At 37.7% G+C, this 17,302-nt stretch overlaps 1 protein-coding gene across 1 annotated transcript in view; it reads left to right on the forward strand.

Moving 5' to 3' along the window:
- LOC127624251 (monocarboxylate transporter 10-like) overlaps positions 1-17,302 on the forward strand; it is a 69,844-nt gene that overhangs the window by 19,840 nt on the left and 32,702 nt on the right. The window contains exon 2 of the mRNA XM_052098990.1: positions 8,235-8,379. Within this exon, the coding sequence (XP_051954950.1) occupies positions 8,235-8,379 (145 nt within the window). The remainder of the gene's footprint in view (positions 1-8,234; positions 8,380-17,302) is intronic.

Genomic DNA, 17,302 nt, shown 5'->3' on the forward strand with positions numbered 1-17,302 from the left:
ACAGAAGATGACTCTGCTTAAGTTTGCTAGCACCAAACACTTTTAAGTAAATGTTTGCATAACAGGCATATTTTGAAATACAAGTGGAAACTCTTAAACAGTTTTGCTTTGCAAATTCATCCTTGCTTGTGTCCCTTGATTTCTGTGGTTGTATTATGAAATGTCTTAGTCAAATCTAAAATGATGTGGGTTTACCTGACTCCTGAAAAGCAGAAAATGCACCACAGCTGGATGACATAAACCACATTTTTAAATTTAAGAAAATGCTGGTGATGCTTGCCAGTGTAAAATCTGTCACCACGATGCGGGTGTTGGATAGTGTTGTGGGTGTTTGCCAGGTTGTTACAATGTGGTTGATTAGGAGTGGTTTTTAGCATGTTGCTGTGTTTGCTAGAAGGTTTTTCTGGTTGTCAGTAGGGCTGCAACAAATAATCGATAAAATCAATAATTAACGATAATGGAAATTATCGACAAGGAACTGTTTTGCATGTGCACTGAAAGTATTAATAATAAATTCAAACTTACATTTTCATCATTCAGGCTTTGTTGTGAGAGTATCGAATTGTGAATTCAGTCCCATAAATTTAACCAAATCCTTTTGGACTTTATAATTTCTGTTTTAATAAAATACAGGAAATACAATTTTGTGTTTTATCAGATTAATCGAAGAAATTATCAAAGATTAATCGATAATCAAAATAATTTTTAGTTGCATCCCTAGTGTTGTGTGCTTTTGCTAGGATGTGGTAATGCAGTTGCTAATATGTACAAAGTGGGGTTTTGCTAAGTGCCTTGCTAAGTGCCTGTCAGAATGTTCTGGAATTGCCAGACTGGTTGGTGGGTGGTTACCAAACCACACAATTTAAGGGAGCATTCTTGTCTGAGTGCAAAATGTTGCAAACACTACAAAAAAGATTGAGTAATTCTGTGATAATGCATTTTTATCTGTTAATGAAATTGCTCTTGCACATTACAAGTACCTTCTACTATAAACGTGAGTTCCTGTGAGATTTGCATACCGTGGACTTTGTCGATATTAAGATTGCAATTGAATCAAGTATGATTACATCCAACGTCGTAGGCATATCATTCATAAATTAGTACAGGTCTAGCTAAGCTGGTTAATTAGAAGGCGATGTCCCCAAAGTGTATCTTACTGGTGTTAGTTTTCCATGAGGCTGGTGTTGACAAGTGTGAGAACCTAACACACAACCTTTGTGTTCATCTATTTGTTTTCACCCTTTCCTTTGGCCTTTCAGCGGTCTGTGTTGTCACTGTAGTCCTGTTTAGGCTCATTGATCCACAAAACAGAAGACAATCAAATTAATTGTCCATGAATTTAGTTGCTCTTGAACTCCTGACTCTTGGTCCAGGGTGTGTTACCTCTGTAATCTAATCACGCAAAACACAGAATCAGGAAACTGATGATATCGTTCCACTGAATGTGGCATCACAGATTCAAGTGTTGAAACAGCGATGCTTATTTGTGTTATTCAGGAACTTGGCTTTCAGGAAGAGGAGAGCATAACTCTTTATGAGAAGACAAGGAAGGTCAGTGTGATGTTTACGGATCTATCTCTGTAGTGTTATTCTTTCCATAGCTCAACATTTCCATGATCTTGTCTAAACACTATTAAGCACCAACACAATACATGAAGTGCTCACCATTGTTTGAGGTAAAAATTGAGGATGGGTCCTTTGAAATGCCACCTAGTGAATTAAGGCCAGAAATATACTGTATGCAAACACAGTCGTGAGTGCTTGGCCATCACATTGCAAGTGTGGTCCCATTGCATGCACTTAATGGGCATTCTTGTGTTACTATGGTGGTAACACATTTCAGCAAACCCACAGTCCTCAAGGGGGTAGTAACAGAGCCACATACCGTATGTCAAAGTTCTTGCTTTCTGTGTCTTTGGTGGAAAAACAATTTTAGATGTATTTTTTTAACAGGTTTAGTTCCATTTAGTTAGAGACTCATTTTAGTTCAGGTACTAGTTCCACAATTGTGTGGAAAAATGCCTATTGATGACGCCATCTGGATGGATATTTGAAAAACAATGGAATTGACAAATTAACGGAAAGTGTCCCAATTAACCTGTATTTATGAAATAGTGATTCGTGTAATTCCTTACCTGATTTAGAATTTTAATTTGTCTCTCTTGATAGGGGTGTTTGTGTGGATAGGAATGGCATTGAATTAATTGAATACTCAAGACGAGGTGCTATTTCAGCACTGATTGTGTCTGCTTAAATTAGATTGTGGGTGGTCAATAAGATGCAGGGTTTTGCACTGAAATACCACATGCATCTGTTTAGTGAACGCTGTCATTTACAACAGAAAATAATGATTTGACTTAACCTTCAGTTTGTAGAAATCTTGACCGAAGTGTAATAACAATAGAAAAAGGGCAATTGTTGTAAGTTTGTTGCTGTTGATTGGGCTTAACTTGTATTTCACCCAGAATATTCCTTTAAAATCCACAGTATTAATGAAGCAGTACCAATATAAGATCCAAACTAGGCATTAGCTGGCAGTGTCATCAATCAAACTATGATATAACATCAAAATGACTTCTGTCTAAATTTGTGGCAGCTGTCATCGGTCAAAACAAAGAGAGGTAGCGTGTTGATTCAAGAAAAGAGATTTGCACCATTCGCAGTTTCCGTGGAACATGTTGAGGACATGAGCACTTAGAGCCCAAGTTTGTTTGCTGTGCTAACATTGTGGTTCCACTTGTGTAGTTACTTGTGGAAATATCGCTCATCATGAAGTAAAACCAAGGTGATGAGCACTGGTGCAGACAGTACATGATTAATCATTAAAGAATAAAAAGACAACCTGATTCGAATTGAGGAAAATGGAAACATTCTGTGTGATGTTTCTATACTAATGTTGCTGCTGCTGTTCATAATAGTGTAGTTGAACATGTTGAAAGTAAGAGATGGGAGAATGGGAAAAGGTGGTGGAGGCTGTCTCCGCTGTGGCCAACTCCAATAGGGATGTGGATGGGTGTGAAAAAGAAAGACTCAGCTTTCTAATGTTATACTGTAATTATTGTTTCTATGAACTCTAAAGATCATGGAGAGAGAGCACAATATGCAGCGCATCAATTAGCATGATTGGTCACCACATTAAGAAGCTTCAAAACAACATTTATTGTTTGAATTTGATGATAACATTTACATGGTTTACAAGCTGAAAATAAAAATATAATTAAAAACACAAAACATTCAAAAACTTGTTTTGGTCTAAAATCAAATTTCTTCTTTTCAACATGAAAAACATTCATAAAACATAAGAAGGGGGCCTGGGGTAGCTCAGTGAGTATTGATGCTGACTATCACTCCTGGAGTCACCAGTTTGAATTCAGGGTGTGCTGAGTGACTCTAGCCAGGTCTCCTAAGCAACCAAATTGGCCCGGTTGCGAGGGGGGGTAGAGTCACATGGGGTAACCTCCTTGTGGTCATGATTAGTGGGGCGCGTGGTAAGTTGTGCGTGGATTGCGGAGAGTAGCATGAGTCTCCACATGCTGTGAGTCTCCACGGTGTCATGCCCAATGAGCCACGTGATAAGATGCGTGGATTGACTGTCTCAGAAGCAGAGGCAACTGAGGCTTGTCCTGTAATAAATAACCCTTTATTACAGAACAAGGGTTTTCTTAACGCTTTGTTTGCTTGTTCGTTCGTTCTTTCTTCTGAACTTTCTTTCAAACTCTCAAACTTTCAAACTAAAACTTTTACACTTTCAAGCTTTCTTTAAAACTATTTCTTTAAAACCTTTTTTTCAAGCTTTCTTTTTAAAAATGTTGTTTCGAACTTTCTGTATTTTTAACATTTCTTTCAGTGTTTTTTGTTCTCTTCATTTAAAGCTTTTGTTTGATCTTCATTTGAAACTTTCTTTCAAACATCGAAACTTTTAATGACGAAACTAAAACGTTCTTTCAAACTTTCTTTTAAACCTTCTTTTAAAATGTTGTTTTGTCATTTTATTATTAATATTTTCAACTTTTGAAGTTTCAAACATTCCAACTTCCTTTCAAACTTTAATTTTTTTTACATTTATATTTGAAACTATTTCTTTTAAACTTTCAAAGTCATTCCAACTCAAATTTTCTTTCAAACTGTCTTTTTCAAACTGTCTTTTTAACATTTCAGAGTTGTTTGTTTTTTATTTCAAACTTTCTTTTGCTCTTTCTTTTGAGCCTGTTTTTCAAATGTTTTCTTTCAAACATCTAACCTTTTTCAAACTGAAACTCTTTCAGCCTTTCCTTTAAACCTTTTTTTATATTTGTTCGTATATTTAAATTTTTTCTTTTTAACTTTTTTTTTAGAAGTTTTACACTAAAACTTTCTTTCAAACTATCTTTCTAACTTTCAAACGTTCTTTGAAACTTTCTTTCAAAAGAAACTAAAACATTCTTTCAAATTGTAATTATTTTCAAAACTTTGTTTACAACTTTCTTTCAAAATTTCTTCCTTTACTTGACTTGTTTGGGACATGTCTGTTTTTTTGCAGTACTGTATGATTCTTTTGTTCCTACATGTAAATAATATAATGCAACCCTGCCCACTAATAGCTGCAAAAAATACCTACCACGGTAAAGTGTAAACGGTAAAGTCAAATCTTGACCGGTTTTAAACATTTCTACCATTGCACTAGTGTGTTTTATTTTTGCCAAATTGATTTTAAGCTTTGAGAAATTAGATGTGCATTATTTGAAACTAACATAATAGTTTTTAGTGATTATTTCTGTATTTTTAAATCCAATTTGTTGCTTGTGCTGTGTATGTTTGCTTTTTTTTTTTATATAACATTCATCCCCGCACACCTTTCCACTCATCAATATCTCATCAGCATGGCACACTCACTGTTTCAGAACCCCCCACCATGCAAATCATTGCAACATCGACCACGTTTACATGCACAGAATTACATTTATGCTTTAAACATAAATCATGAAAATACTTTAGATACACTGGTGGCTGAAAGTTTGGAATAATACTCTTATGTAAAGAAATTGGTACTTTTGTTCGCCAATATGGCATTCAACTGATCACAGTGTATAGCCAGGACATTAATAACATGAAAAATTACTATTACAGTTTGAAAAAAAAAAACAGATTCTGAACTTCTTAAACTACTTCAAAGTGTTCTAATAAAAAAATCCTCCACGTGCAGCAATGACAGCTTTGCAGATCCTTGGCATTCTAGCTGTCAGTTTGTCCAGATACTCAGGTGACATTTCACCCCACACTTCCTGTAGCACTTGCCATAGATGTGTCTGTCTTATCTGGCACTTCTCACGCACCTTACAGTCTAGCTGATCCCACAAAAGCTCAATGGGGTTTAGATCCATAACACTCTTTTCCAATTATCTGTTGTCCAATGTCTGTGTTTCTTTGCCCACTCAAACCTTTTCTTTTTGTGTTTCTGTTTTAAAGTGGCTTTTTCTTTGCAATTCTTCCCATAAGGCCTGCATCCCTGAGCCTTCTCTTTACTGTTGTACTTGAAACTGTCAGCAGAGGACATGTGAGTCGTCTATTTCTACAACTAGAGGCTCTGATGTACTTATCCTCTTGTTTAGCTATATATCTGGCCTTCCACATCTCTTTCTGTCCTTGTTAGAGCCAGTTGTGCTTCGTCTTTGAAGCCTGTAGTGTACATCTGTGTATGAAATCTCCAGATTTTTGGCAAATTCAAGCATTGTATAACCTTCATTCCTCAAAACAATGATTTACTGATGAATTTCTTGAGAAAGCCGTTTCTTTTCTGCCATTTTTGACATAATATTGGATTATTAGGTGGCCATGATTGAGAAGGGCCAATGGGGGATATTTGGCAAGGGTTCTACCCCTACTCTTTATTAGAGATGCACCGCTTGACCGGCCAGGGACCGGAATTAGCCGATTTTCTGCATGCTCGGCCCGGATGAGGCCGAGGAGCATGCAGCACAGGCAATAACGTCACAGCCGCACGTAAACATGTCATTGCCGTGGAAGATCTTCACTGTGTGAGTGAAGAATACATAAAGTTCGAAATGTGGAATAATTGTAAGGCCAAAGTAAACCGTGGGGGAACCACCACAATAACTTTTGGATCAACAAACATAATTAGACATTTAAAACACCATCACCCAGCAGAAAATGCCCATTTTAAAAAAGAAGCTAAAAAGTGAAAGCGGCTAAAGCTAGCCAGAGCTCAGAGCCAGCCACAAGTCAGCAGCCTCTCCTATCATTCCTTGGTATGAGCAGCGAAAATACCAAAGCAATTACGAGGAAAATGATGGAATTCATGGCCCTGGATGACCAGCTGTTCTCCATAGTTGAGGACAGAGGGATCAGAAATCTGATACATTTCCTCGATACAGAGTAGGAGGTACTCTCCGACGTCGCGTTGCCAGAGATGTTTAATCTCATGTCATGTAACACACACAGCCTGTTATCTGTCAACATTTGGGTACACAAATCTGCGAGAGGGGAAGGGGGGTGCTGGATGGCAGAGGCAGGCTAAATACATACAAATTGTGCCGTTGAGATTTAACGTGTCCCACCGTGTCCAATATTAAAATCAGTGCGACACACATTGCAAAAGGCGTGGGCATTGTCAATATGGCTTCAGGATAGGAAATTCAATTCTTCCATCCAGCTGTTGTTAAATGTACATGTATATTTTGTTTTTTTCACCGGAGCACCAGCTGAGTCTTCTCCTCCCATCTACCAGTGATGCTTGATTTAACTTCCCGCGTCTACTGCCTGCGCAGATATCAACAGCGCAAATGGGTTTTGGTTGCCAGATTGTGGTCATAAATGATTTGTAATGTGTATGATGTGTCGATTGTGTGAGTAGGATGCGTTTCATTCAAGATCTGGCAACTGGACCACCTTGGAATAATATGTTGATGTGATTATTCATATAACGTTGTTTGGGCCATGCAAATTACGGGAGTTTTTTTGGGAGAAATAACAAAACGGGAGACTCCCGGGAAAAACGGGAGTGTTGACAGGTATGCAAGCCGTTCCCAAAGCAGTGCTCAGTTTTACAACTGATATTTGTACATCTAACGTAAGTTGAGCGTATTGGACACTTCAGTTTTTCAGATCTTTGGAATTGTTTTGTTAGACGAGTAATAAAGAGAAAAAGGTCCATTTATAAAAATAGTGGAAAATGACATCTGTTATATAAAGCAACTCATTTGCAGTTAATTGTTATTTCTACCTCTTTCCAGTCACAGAGCACTTTATTTTGAGAGTTGTTTAAGTGAGAGAAGATCCTGTAACTTAGTGCAGTTTGGGGGAAAATGTAGTTTAATAATTAATAGTATTATGAAAATAAAATTTTGCATTGAAGAAAGGTAGATTTTGTTTGTATATGTGGTCAATAATAGTTCTTAGAAAGAAAATCGGAATCTGAAAAAATCGGTATCGGCCAAGAAAATTGCAATCGGTGCATCTCTACTCATTATGAGAAGTTTCCTGGAATTATTAATGACCACAGAGAGTCAGGACCTCTGTTTAACATCTCATCTGAAAGACGGGGAAAGGTCATAAACCGTTTAATTAAAACCAGATCAAAACACAGGTTTATATCTGTTACTTGGGCTGTCAAAGGGCTGAGAAACCAAAATAAAAAATTTGCACATAAATAATACAGACAATCAAATTATATTTAATTTACATCATAGTTCAAGCTTTGAATTATTGTCTCATTTTAAAGACATGATTTCAGTTAGGGGAAAAGCTAAAGGACATCAGTGATCACTAGATTTTTAAATCGACATTGTCTTCTATGTCTAAATATAACATTTGTTTTTTACAAAGGAACACAAAAGGTGTCATTTTTTTTAAGAATCTTCATGCAGCTCTTTTCCACACAACGACGTTTACAGTGAGCACATATTTCAGCTCAAAAAAGTCCAAGAAAACACCTTAATAGAATCATACAAGTAGTCCATATGACTCGTCCGTTATATTTTAACTCTGAAGCTGAAGTCAGATGGTAGTTTACCGATTCTTTAAAAAAACTTTTGGTGTCACACTGGAAAAAAAATAAATCAAATGGGTTTGAAATGAAGCAGATTAAATAATAGAAGAAAGACCCACCTGACCTCTGTGAGACCTGTAGTTTGAGTTTTGTTCTGACTGGGTGATCTGTCTCTTTTGAGTAATGTTTTTACTCACTCTGTTTTCCATGTATAAATTAACTCTATTTTTGTTTTTGTGTGTGTATGCAGCATGGGTCGGTTCTCTCTCCATGGGTATGATCTTCTTCTGCTCACCAATCGTCAGTGTATTCACAGATCTGCTCGGTTGCCGGATAACAGCGGTTGGAGGGGCTGCCGTGGGGCTTGTGGGACTTCTGGCCAGTTCTTTTGTCACGTAAGTGCATTAATGAGTAAAAATATTGTAAAGCTTTTCATTCATTTCATTTTGATTTGACTGGGTTGATATCAGAGATTTGATTTGTTGCTAAGCAGCATTATTGTTTTAGAGAATGATGTCATTGACATTGCGTTAGTTGGTCCAGATTGTCTAGTTGACAAAACTATAGGATGACCGTTATGGGTTTTTAAATTGTTGGAGCAAATACCAACGTGACCTTCAAGTGGAGTTGAAAATATCATAATTATGAGTTCCAAGCACATGAATAACCAAGCGAAGTCAAATTTACCAGTAGGTATCTCGAATACTTGATTATACCCGAGGTGTGCCGCTGAAAGGGCGTTTCAGCAAAATAGTTTCAGTGCTTCAGTTGAATATTATTAATCTTGTAAAGCTAATGATTTCCCCTTGGTGGGCTGTTGCAAAATGTTAATGTTTTTTTAATTATTTGTCTGATACCATGCATCATATAGGTCATAGAGGTTAAATCATATAGGTTGTGTAAAATGATGCAGGTGTATTTACTTACACTTTTTCAATTGTACAACAGAAAAAGAGCTTTTGCCATTGTTCATTTTGTGTGTATTTTAGTGTGACTTCTTCCATATTTATTTTTCATTTAATTGTGGAATAATAAATTCCGACTCCCAGGAGCAGGATGACCGATTGCCGATATATATACATGGATGGCAATATACTGTATCTCATATGTATCATATATATCATTCAATTTAGTGATGGCTTATGAGAACACAAAAATTGCTTATATTAAATAAATCATTTGCTGGTCCTAAGAAACCCACTGTAGATTCTTTGCATGACAAACTCCCAGTTGCACTCACATTTATTGTCTTTTGAGAGATTGTTCGAGACGTACGCCACTTCCTTGTGAGTTTCGCCAAAACAGATCAATAGAGGATGCCGTCATCAATGTGCCTGAACACTCGGATAGTAGAGACACGTTTGTTGTTGATTACGGCTCAATCAATCTAGTGGCCTTAAAAAATAAAATCAGAACTTGAGTTCCCCGTCTGTCGCTCTCTCAACGTTGTGTCTCTTGAGTGCCGAATATGCCTCTGATCTATGAAAAAAGGCCAATGAGAAGTTGGCAGACAGTATTTGCATACCCCGCTCCCGGAGATACGGGTATAAAGGCGAGGAAATACATTGAGTTCATTCTTCTTTCTTGGTTGTGCATGCTGTTTGCTATGAGTCACACCTGTTCCTGTATTTCTCTGACGCTCTGCTTGCTGTTGGATTGACGGCGTATTACAGCGGCTTTCTCCTTCCTTGCACGCAGTACAGTTTGCCCCTGGGCGCTTCGACAGCGCAGAGACAAACTCTAAATGAGTTATTAAAAAGATTTTCTTTAAAAGAGTATATTTCACTAAAAGAGCAATACACAGCAATGTTTGAGCGTCCTTTTCAGGACGCGTCTTTCTAAAGATGCCTTTCTGCCCCTGTGTAGTTCCTGGATGCGGTAGAGTGCTCTCCTCTTCAGACGGCCACAGGCGTTGTCTCGTGTGTCTGGGCAGCGATCACACCGAGGCTGCTTTTGTGGATGGTTCATGCTCTCACTGCGAGGGCATGACCATGGCAACGTTGCGGTCGCGGCTTGCTTTCAATAGGAAGCAAGCCACTCCAGCCGCCCCACGCATTGCTCCTTCTTCCCACGGGATTGAGGACGATGCGGCTGGTGATGGAGGCGATCTGGGGATGGCAGCGGGTGCAGCTCCGCCGGTTACGCCCCCTCGAGGCAACAGCGGCTCGCCTCACAGCCAGCCTGCTTATCCTGCTGGAGCTTGAGGTGGATGAGCTCGCCGCTGCATCGGAGAGCGCGGGATCTAACGTGGATGACCCCCGGTCCCATTTTTCCCTGAGGTGCATGATGTGCTGACGTCATCGTGGAGAGCACCCCTCTCCAGTCGTCACAAAGCCACTCGCTCATCCGCTCTCACTACCCTCCACGGCGGAATATTATTGTACAGTAATTTCCGGACTATTGAGCGCACCTGAATATAAGCCGCACCCACTGATTTTTAAATAAAATATTATTTTGAACATAAATAAGCCACACCTGTCTATAAGCCGCAGGTGCCTACCGGTACATTGAAACAAATGAACTTTACACAGGCTTTAACGAAACACGGTGTGGCAGCGGGGGGCGTAGTCAAGCGCCCGTCCAGGAGAGAAAAGCGGTAAGGGCGCTTACACCTGAGCTAAATTATGTCTAACACCTTACAGCTTTTCTCTCCCGGACAGGCGCTTGACCACGCCCCCGCTGCCACACACGGCTTGTAATAAAACATTTGCAGTAAACAGTAGCCTACCAAGAAAGTCATTGGTCACTATCTTCCTCGTCCTGTGCACTGAAACCACTGAAGTCATCTCCTTCGGTGTCGGAGTTAAATAGCCTCAGATTTAGTTGTCTTTTTGCACTGAGTCAATTCCTCACGCTGCTGTTTCCAACGTCTTATCATCGACTCATTAAGACCAAGCTCCCGTGCAGCAGCCAGATCAATCGCCTTCAACTTGAAAGCAGCATCATATGCGTTTCTCCATGTCTTTGCCATGGTGAGGGTGACAAAATTACTACCGTAATCAGAATGATGGGAAGTTTGAGTGCGCTCGATTTAATCTAAACAGTAAACCAAAAAAGTTGTTTTGACCTTAACCCGTTCGGCAATTTCATTGGTCTAATGAAAGCTTCATGCCGGCAAAAAACTGAGCACGTCACAGAATGTTTTTTTTTTTTTTTTATAAAATTTGAAAGCGGGAAAAATCCATATATTAGCCGCGTCATTGTTTAAGCCGCAAGGTTCAAAGCGTGGGAAAAAAGTTGCGGCTTATAGTCCGGAAATTACGGTAAATTGTGTATAAAATTAAATAATTATTGTATTTAGAACCCCAGTGAGCAAGCTGAAGGCGACTGTGGCAAGGAACACAAAACTCCATAAGATGTTGATTAATGGAGAAAAATAACTTTGGGAGAAACCAGACTCACTGTGGGGGCCAGTTCCCCTCTTTTTGTTATTTGTGTGCAATGAAAGTCATGGTTTAAAATGTGTAAACTAAGTAAGTGTTAAGGGTCAGTGTTTAAACAAAGATTTTGTATGAACTGTAAGATTAATGACTAATGTCTTTTAAGTCCATCCTGGATGAAGTTCACATAGATGTATTGTGCTTTGTTAACTGGCTGATGAAGGATTTTGTTGGCAATTAGTTCATAGTCTGTGTATTCCATTTTAAAAGTGTCGTCCATCATTAGACCAAGGTGATGTAGGCAGTGGGACACAAAGTATCCCATGTCTTACAGTTGGAGCTGGCATAAGTTCATCCTCTGAAGTTCATCGTAATAGACTGAAGTGATGTCTGGCTAGCACCGGATGCAGTTAGTCATCATCACTCAGAGACACGTAGCAGTGGAGTCCAACACCAAGCAGGAACAGAGCTGAATCTGGCCGGCTCTGGTAACCTCAGGATATGAATATAGAATAATATTAGCATGGATGCCATTCAATTTATTGCTTTGTTCTAGATTCTAAGTGTTTTTGGTTCTGGCAGACATAAAGCCTAATTGTGAGTTGATGGATAAATTAACTGTATACCTGGCTAAATAGATGAGTCTCTAGTCTAAACTTAAACGTAGTGTGTGTGTCTGCATCCCGAACATTTAGGGAGACTATTCCATAGGTTAGGAGCCAAATATGAAAAGGATCTACCTATTAACAGGCCAGAATTTTGTGATCGTAATGAACGTGATGGAATATAGCGTGGTAGAAGATCACTTAAGTACTGCAGAGCTAGACCATTCAAAGCTTTGCATGTAGTTAACAGAATTTGAAAATTAATAAAAAAAATTACAGGTAGCCAATGTAACGATGATAAAATGGGGCTAATATGATCATATTTCTTGGTTCTAGTCAGCACGCTGTCTGTTTATTTTTTGAACTTGCAGGACATCCTGCCAGTAATACATTAAAATTATCTAGTCTCGAGGTCATGAACGCATGAATTCGTTTGTTGGCACCATAAAAAGATACCATCCATCCATCCATCCATCCATCCATCGTCAACCGCTTATCCTGTGTACAGGGTCGCGGGGGGCTGGAGCCTATCCCAGCTAACATTGGGCGAAAGGCGGGGGACACCCTGGACAGGTCGCCAGTCCATCGCAGGGCCACACATAGACAGACATACACTCACACTCTAAAAAGATACCATGTGTCGTAATTTAGGAATATTTCTTAATTGGAAGAATGCTGAATTCTATAAACATTGGTAATTTGATTTTCAAAGGACAGAATGGTATAAAATATAACACCCAAGTTCTTTGCTGTAGAAAACGATGAAACAGTACATCCACTGAGAGTCCAATTATATTTTAGCATCTTACTTTTTAGAGGTTTTTGGTCCAATAATTATTACCTCTGTTTTGTCGGAATTGAGTAGGAGGAATTTGGAGAATTGTGAAAGTCGGGTTTCGAAGGAATATAAAGTTGGGTATCATCGGTGCAACAGTGGAAACCTATTCCATGATTCCTGATAATATCTCCCAGGGGAAGCATATATAGAGGTGAAAAGCAGAGGCCCTAAAACCGATCCCAGTGGCAGTCAATACTTAATTTTTGTTTGAATTGACAATTCTTCATTTACACAGACAAAGTGGTAGCGGGCTGCTAAATAGGACCTAAACCATGCTAATGGAAGTGCTCAAATGCCAACATAATTCTCAAGCCTATTCAAGAGAATGTTGTAATCTATGGTGTCGAAGACAGCACTAAAAGTATTTATTTCTAAAAGCACTAGAAGTCAAGTCAAGTGGTTTTTATTGTCGTTCAACCATATACAGTTAGTACAGTACACACTGTGAAATGAGACAACGTTCCCCCAGGACCATGGTGCTACATAAATCAATACAGGACAAACATAGAACCACATGAGACTACACAGACTAAATAACATTTCTACATAAAGTGCACGTGCAAACTAATAATGGGCGATATGGCCTAAAAAATTTATCACGATAATTTCAGGGATTTATTGCGATAACGATACAAATGACGATAAATTATTTTCTTCTGTAAAATATCAGATTATGTTATGTTTAAGTTGTGTTCCAGTGACTGTGCTGAAAAACATCACACAACAACAATTACACAATAATAATAATTCAAATCAATTACAAGTTTAAAATGTAAACACAGATTCTTTATTTATTTATACTCTCATGGTGGAAAAATAGTGCAAAGCAAACAGCAAAAGTAACAATCACCAACCATGTCTTCAGTTGTATTTCAAAATTACAACAGAGTACAACTGCAAATAAATCCTGATAAAGTAAAGAAGTTCAGAGTGAAACACACTCTTAGAATGTAAATATAATACGTAAGTGGAACATGCTAACACCAATTAGGTAGTTAAATTATCAACACTCTTGTCCCATGGAACAAATTGTAAAAATAGTGCAAACACTGTATCAAAAAGTAATGATCCCAACTGTCTTCAGATAGTTTACAAAATAGTGCAAAACAAGATGATAAATTAAAAAACAAATCAATAAATTCAATTTAAATAAAAGTGTAATTAAACTGTAAACACTGATATACTCTTGCAAAATATAGAAATGAGGCTGACATGAACATGTCTGGTAGTGCAAGTTGCATAACACACATACTAGTGTGATTCAGTAGCTTTCAAAAAGAGAACAGGGCTCACACCTTAAGGTTTTTGGTCAAGAAAACCAACATATTCACTGTAGCTGGTTTCAGAAGAGACCTTTGGCATGTCACTGCATTTCCAGCAGCGCTGAACACCTTCTCTGAGGGTGTACTAGTGGCGGGGATGCACAAGTACTTTTTCACCAAACGACTGATGTTAGGGAAATTCACCTCATGTACCTTCCACCACGTAAGGGGATTGCTTTCACCATCTGCAAGTGGCCCACGTGGAGGTAGGTCCTCGCTTAACAACAAGCTCCTCCTCAGCCTCACGTCCGCCTTCCGCCATGCTTGTTTTCACTCCGCACAGAGAATGCCCGCACGTGAACAGTGAATCTTTTTTTTTTATTTATTTATATTTTTTTTTTATTGATGCTCAAAACAGTACAGTAAAAAGAAACAGTCAACAACAAAATACATAAAAAAATTAAAAAGCTGGGAGTGCACATAATATAAATATTATGATATATATAAAATATATTAACAAATTATGAGAATTACATGACGGTTTTTCTTTTTTCTCCTTTTTCCCCCTCCCCTTTTTTTATCTTTTTTTTTTCTTCTCTCTCTTTAAATGCTTTCCTCTTTTTTCCAAAAAACCATGTATTAAGCATGGTCAATTTTGCACAATCATAGGATACAGAATGACAAAAAAAATAAATAGATAAATAAATAAACAAATAAAATAAAAAATAAAACGGCAGAGATATAACTCATGGTACATGAAGGATCTCATCATATTTTTTCAGAAAAGACATACATTTTCTATTATCGATTGTTCTTAGTGATTTGATTAAATATTGGACTTCACAAAGGAAATCATTAAAAGTAGGAATTTTCTTACGAAACCTTTGCTTGTGAAAGTAAAATTTTGCCACAAGGATAAGAAAGTTAACAGTAGACTCTAAAGATTTGTTTGAGTTTTCAAAAGGACAAATTACATCCTTTAAACAAAGATTACTGATCATATTAACTTTAGAAAAACAATAAGAACTTAAATCATTCCAGAAAATTGAAGAAACATTACAAGAAAAAAACAAATGACAGACGTCTTCGACTTCATTATTACAGAAGGTGCATACCTCATCTACATCACAGTATTTGGACAAATGTGCGTTACAAGGGTATATATTATGCAAAATTTTAAAATGCACTTCGCGTGAACAGTGAATCGCGCGCGCACACACACACACAAAACTACGTCATCAACTAGACTTATGGTTATTGTCGTGAGGAGACACATTTTTATTGTGAGGAGAATTTTCAACGATATATCGCAAACGATAAGATATCGCCCATCCCTAGTGCAAACATGTGCAAAAAGTACGGGACAGTACAATAAATTACTAAAAGGAGCAGGACAATAGGCACAGTAAGAGACAGTGCAGTGCCAACCAGTACATATTTGTAATCGAGTAGTGCAAAAAGATGACACTTTCTAAAATGCTAAATGTAAACATAACATACTATGAAATAGTGTTTTATGGACATAGCAGTTATTGAGGTAGCAGCCAAGTATAAAGTGACAATGAATTAAAGTACAGCTATGGACAAAAGTTGGATGGTGTATAGGTGTGGGTGTGTGTGTGTGTGTCAGTCCAGTCCCTGAGTATTGAGGAGTCTGATGACTTGGGGGAAGAAGCTGTTACGCAGTCTGGCTGCGAGGGCCCGAATGCTTCGGTACAATAATTAAAGCTCCATCCACAGTAACTACTAGATCTGATAGAAAATTTGCAAATTCACCAAGGAAATCTTAATACGGCCTGGGTGATCTATATTCTGTATTAAGGGATATATCTTTTTATATCTTATGAAGTCACATTAAGTATTATTAGTTCAAAAGACTTAAACCTATTTCCTGTACTCTGAGTAACACCAAAAACTTCACTGTAAATTGTAGCAACACCTCTCGAACCTTCAGACGAGGCTCATGTTTATAACAATAACATGTGGGAGTAGACTCATTTAAACTAATATATTCATCCATTTTAATCCAGTTTTCAGTCAAACAGCACATCCAAACTATGATCTGTAATAATACAATTTTCAAGTTTGACCTAAACAAATTTGTTCTAAATGATGTAGTGAGGGGTTTGTGTTTGGTAGTCATCAGGTCATCAGGTGAGGGGCATTGTCTATAAAAAAAAAATTGTACTCTGTGAAGTATCAGCATGGTTTTTGCAAATTTTGACAAATGTAATACCTTAAACAATACATTACTCACTAATAACATGCTGATGCGAGTGAAAACACTGGAGACCGGAAATTGAAAACAGTCAAATCCTGTACTCATAACCGTTGACAAAATGACCTCTTCTGGGAAAACAGACTTAACAATATTCGTCACACATCTTGTGCTTTAGGCTTGGGTATACTCCATGCCGGATCGTCTCGCACACGTTTAAGCTCTGCCTTTCAAAGTACAGTATACTCTTTTGACCACGAGCGAATACAAATACGTTCAATTAATTCGCTGTATGATTGTTTTGTGATACTCTGTCAGCATAATTTTGTGTAACTACAGGGGGATGTGCTTACGATGCGCACGGACAAGGAATGTCAGCGTTATTTAACCTTTTCGAAAGTTTGTTCAAACTGTACTAAAAAAAACTGTTGCAAATTCTGTAATGCACACTGTGTTAAAAAATTTATGTAATTTCTATTTAATGTGTTTTTGTGCATTGTAACCAATCACAGACAGATATGTTGCTCATTTCTGTGTATCTTATCTTATGCTGCTAAGTGGGCCAATGTGAAGTTTTCTTAATGTGTAACTAATCTTGATTTACTGATGTACAAAACGGCAATAAGGTAATTCAGGAACACAGTTCTCAGCTTGTTTTGGATGTGTAGCCAACATAAAGAATAGGCCTACTGCATGTAGTTGATTTACCCAAAATGATATAGTAATTTAAATTATATTCATAAAAAATAATCACATTTACACTATCAAGGGAAATAATCGTCAGTTACGATACCAGTTTTTGTCATGATCATGCAGCCCTGATTATTGATGTTGTTTATGTTTAATGCTTCATGGGATTCTGACTTTATTATTGCAAAGAACCCTAACCCTTACACTTGTTGTACTGAACTGCAAGTGAACTAACTAGTTACCTAATACATTCTTTGTTTGATATCAAAAAACCTTGGTAAGTTAAAATAGCCATCTTAAACAGTTATGACTTTAAACTCTATTC

This window comes from Xyrauchen texanus, chromosome 30, assembly GCF_025860055.1.
Source record: "Xyrauchen texanus isolate HMW12.3.18 chromosome 30, RBS_HiC_50CHRs, whole genome shotgun sequence".
NCBI classification, from domain to species: Eukaryota; Metazoa; Chordata; class Actinopteri; order Cypriniformes; family Catostomidae; genus Xyrauchen; species Xyrauchen texanus.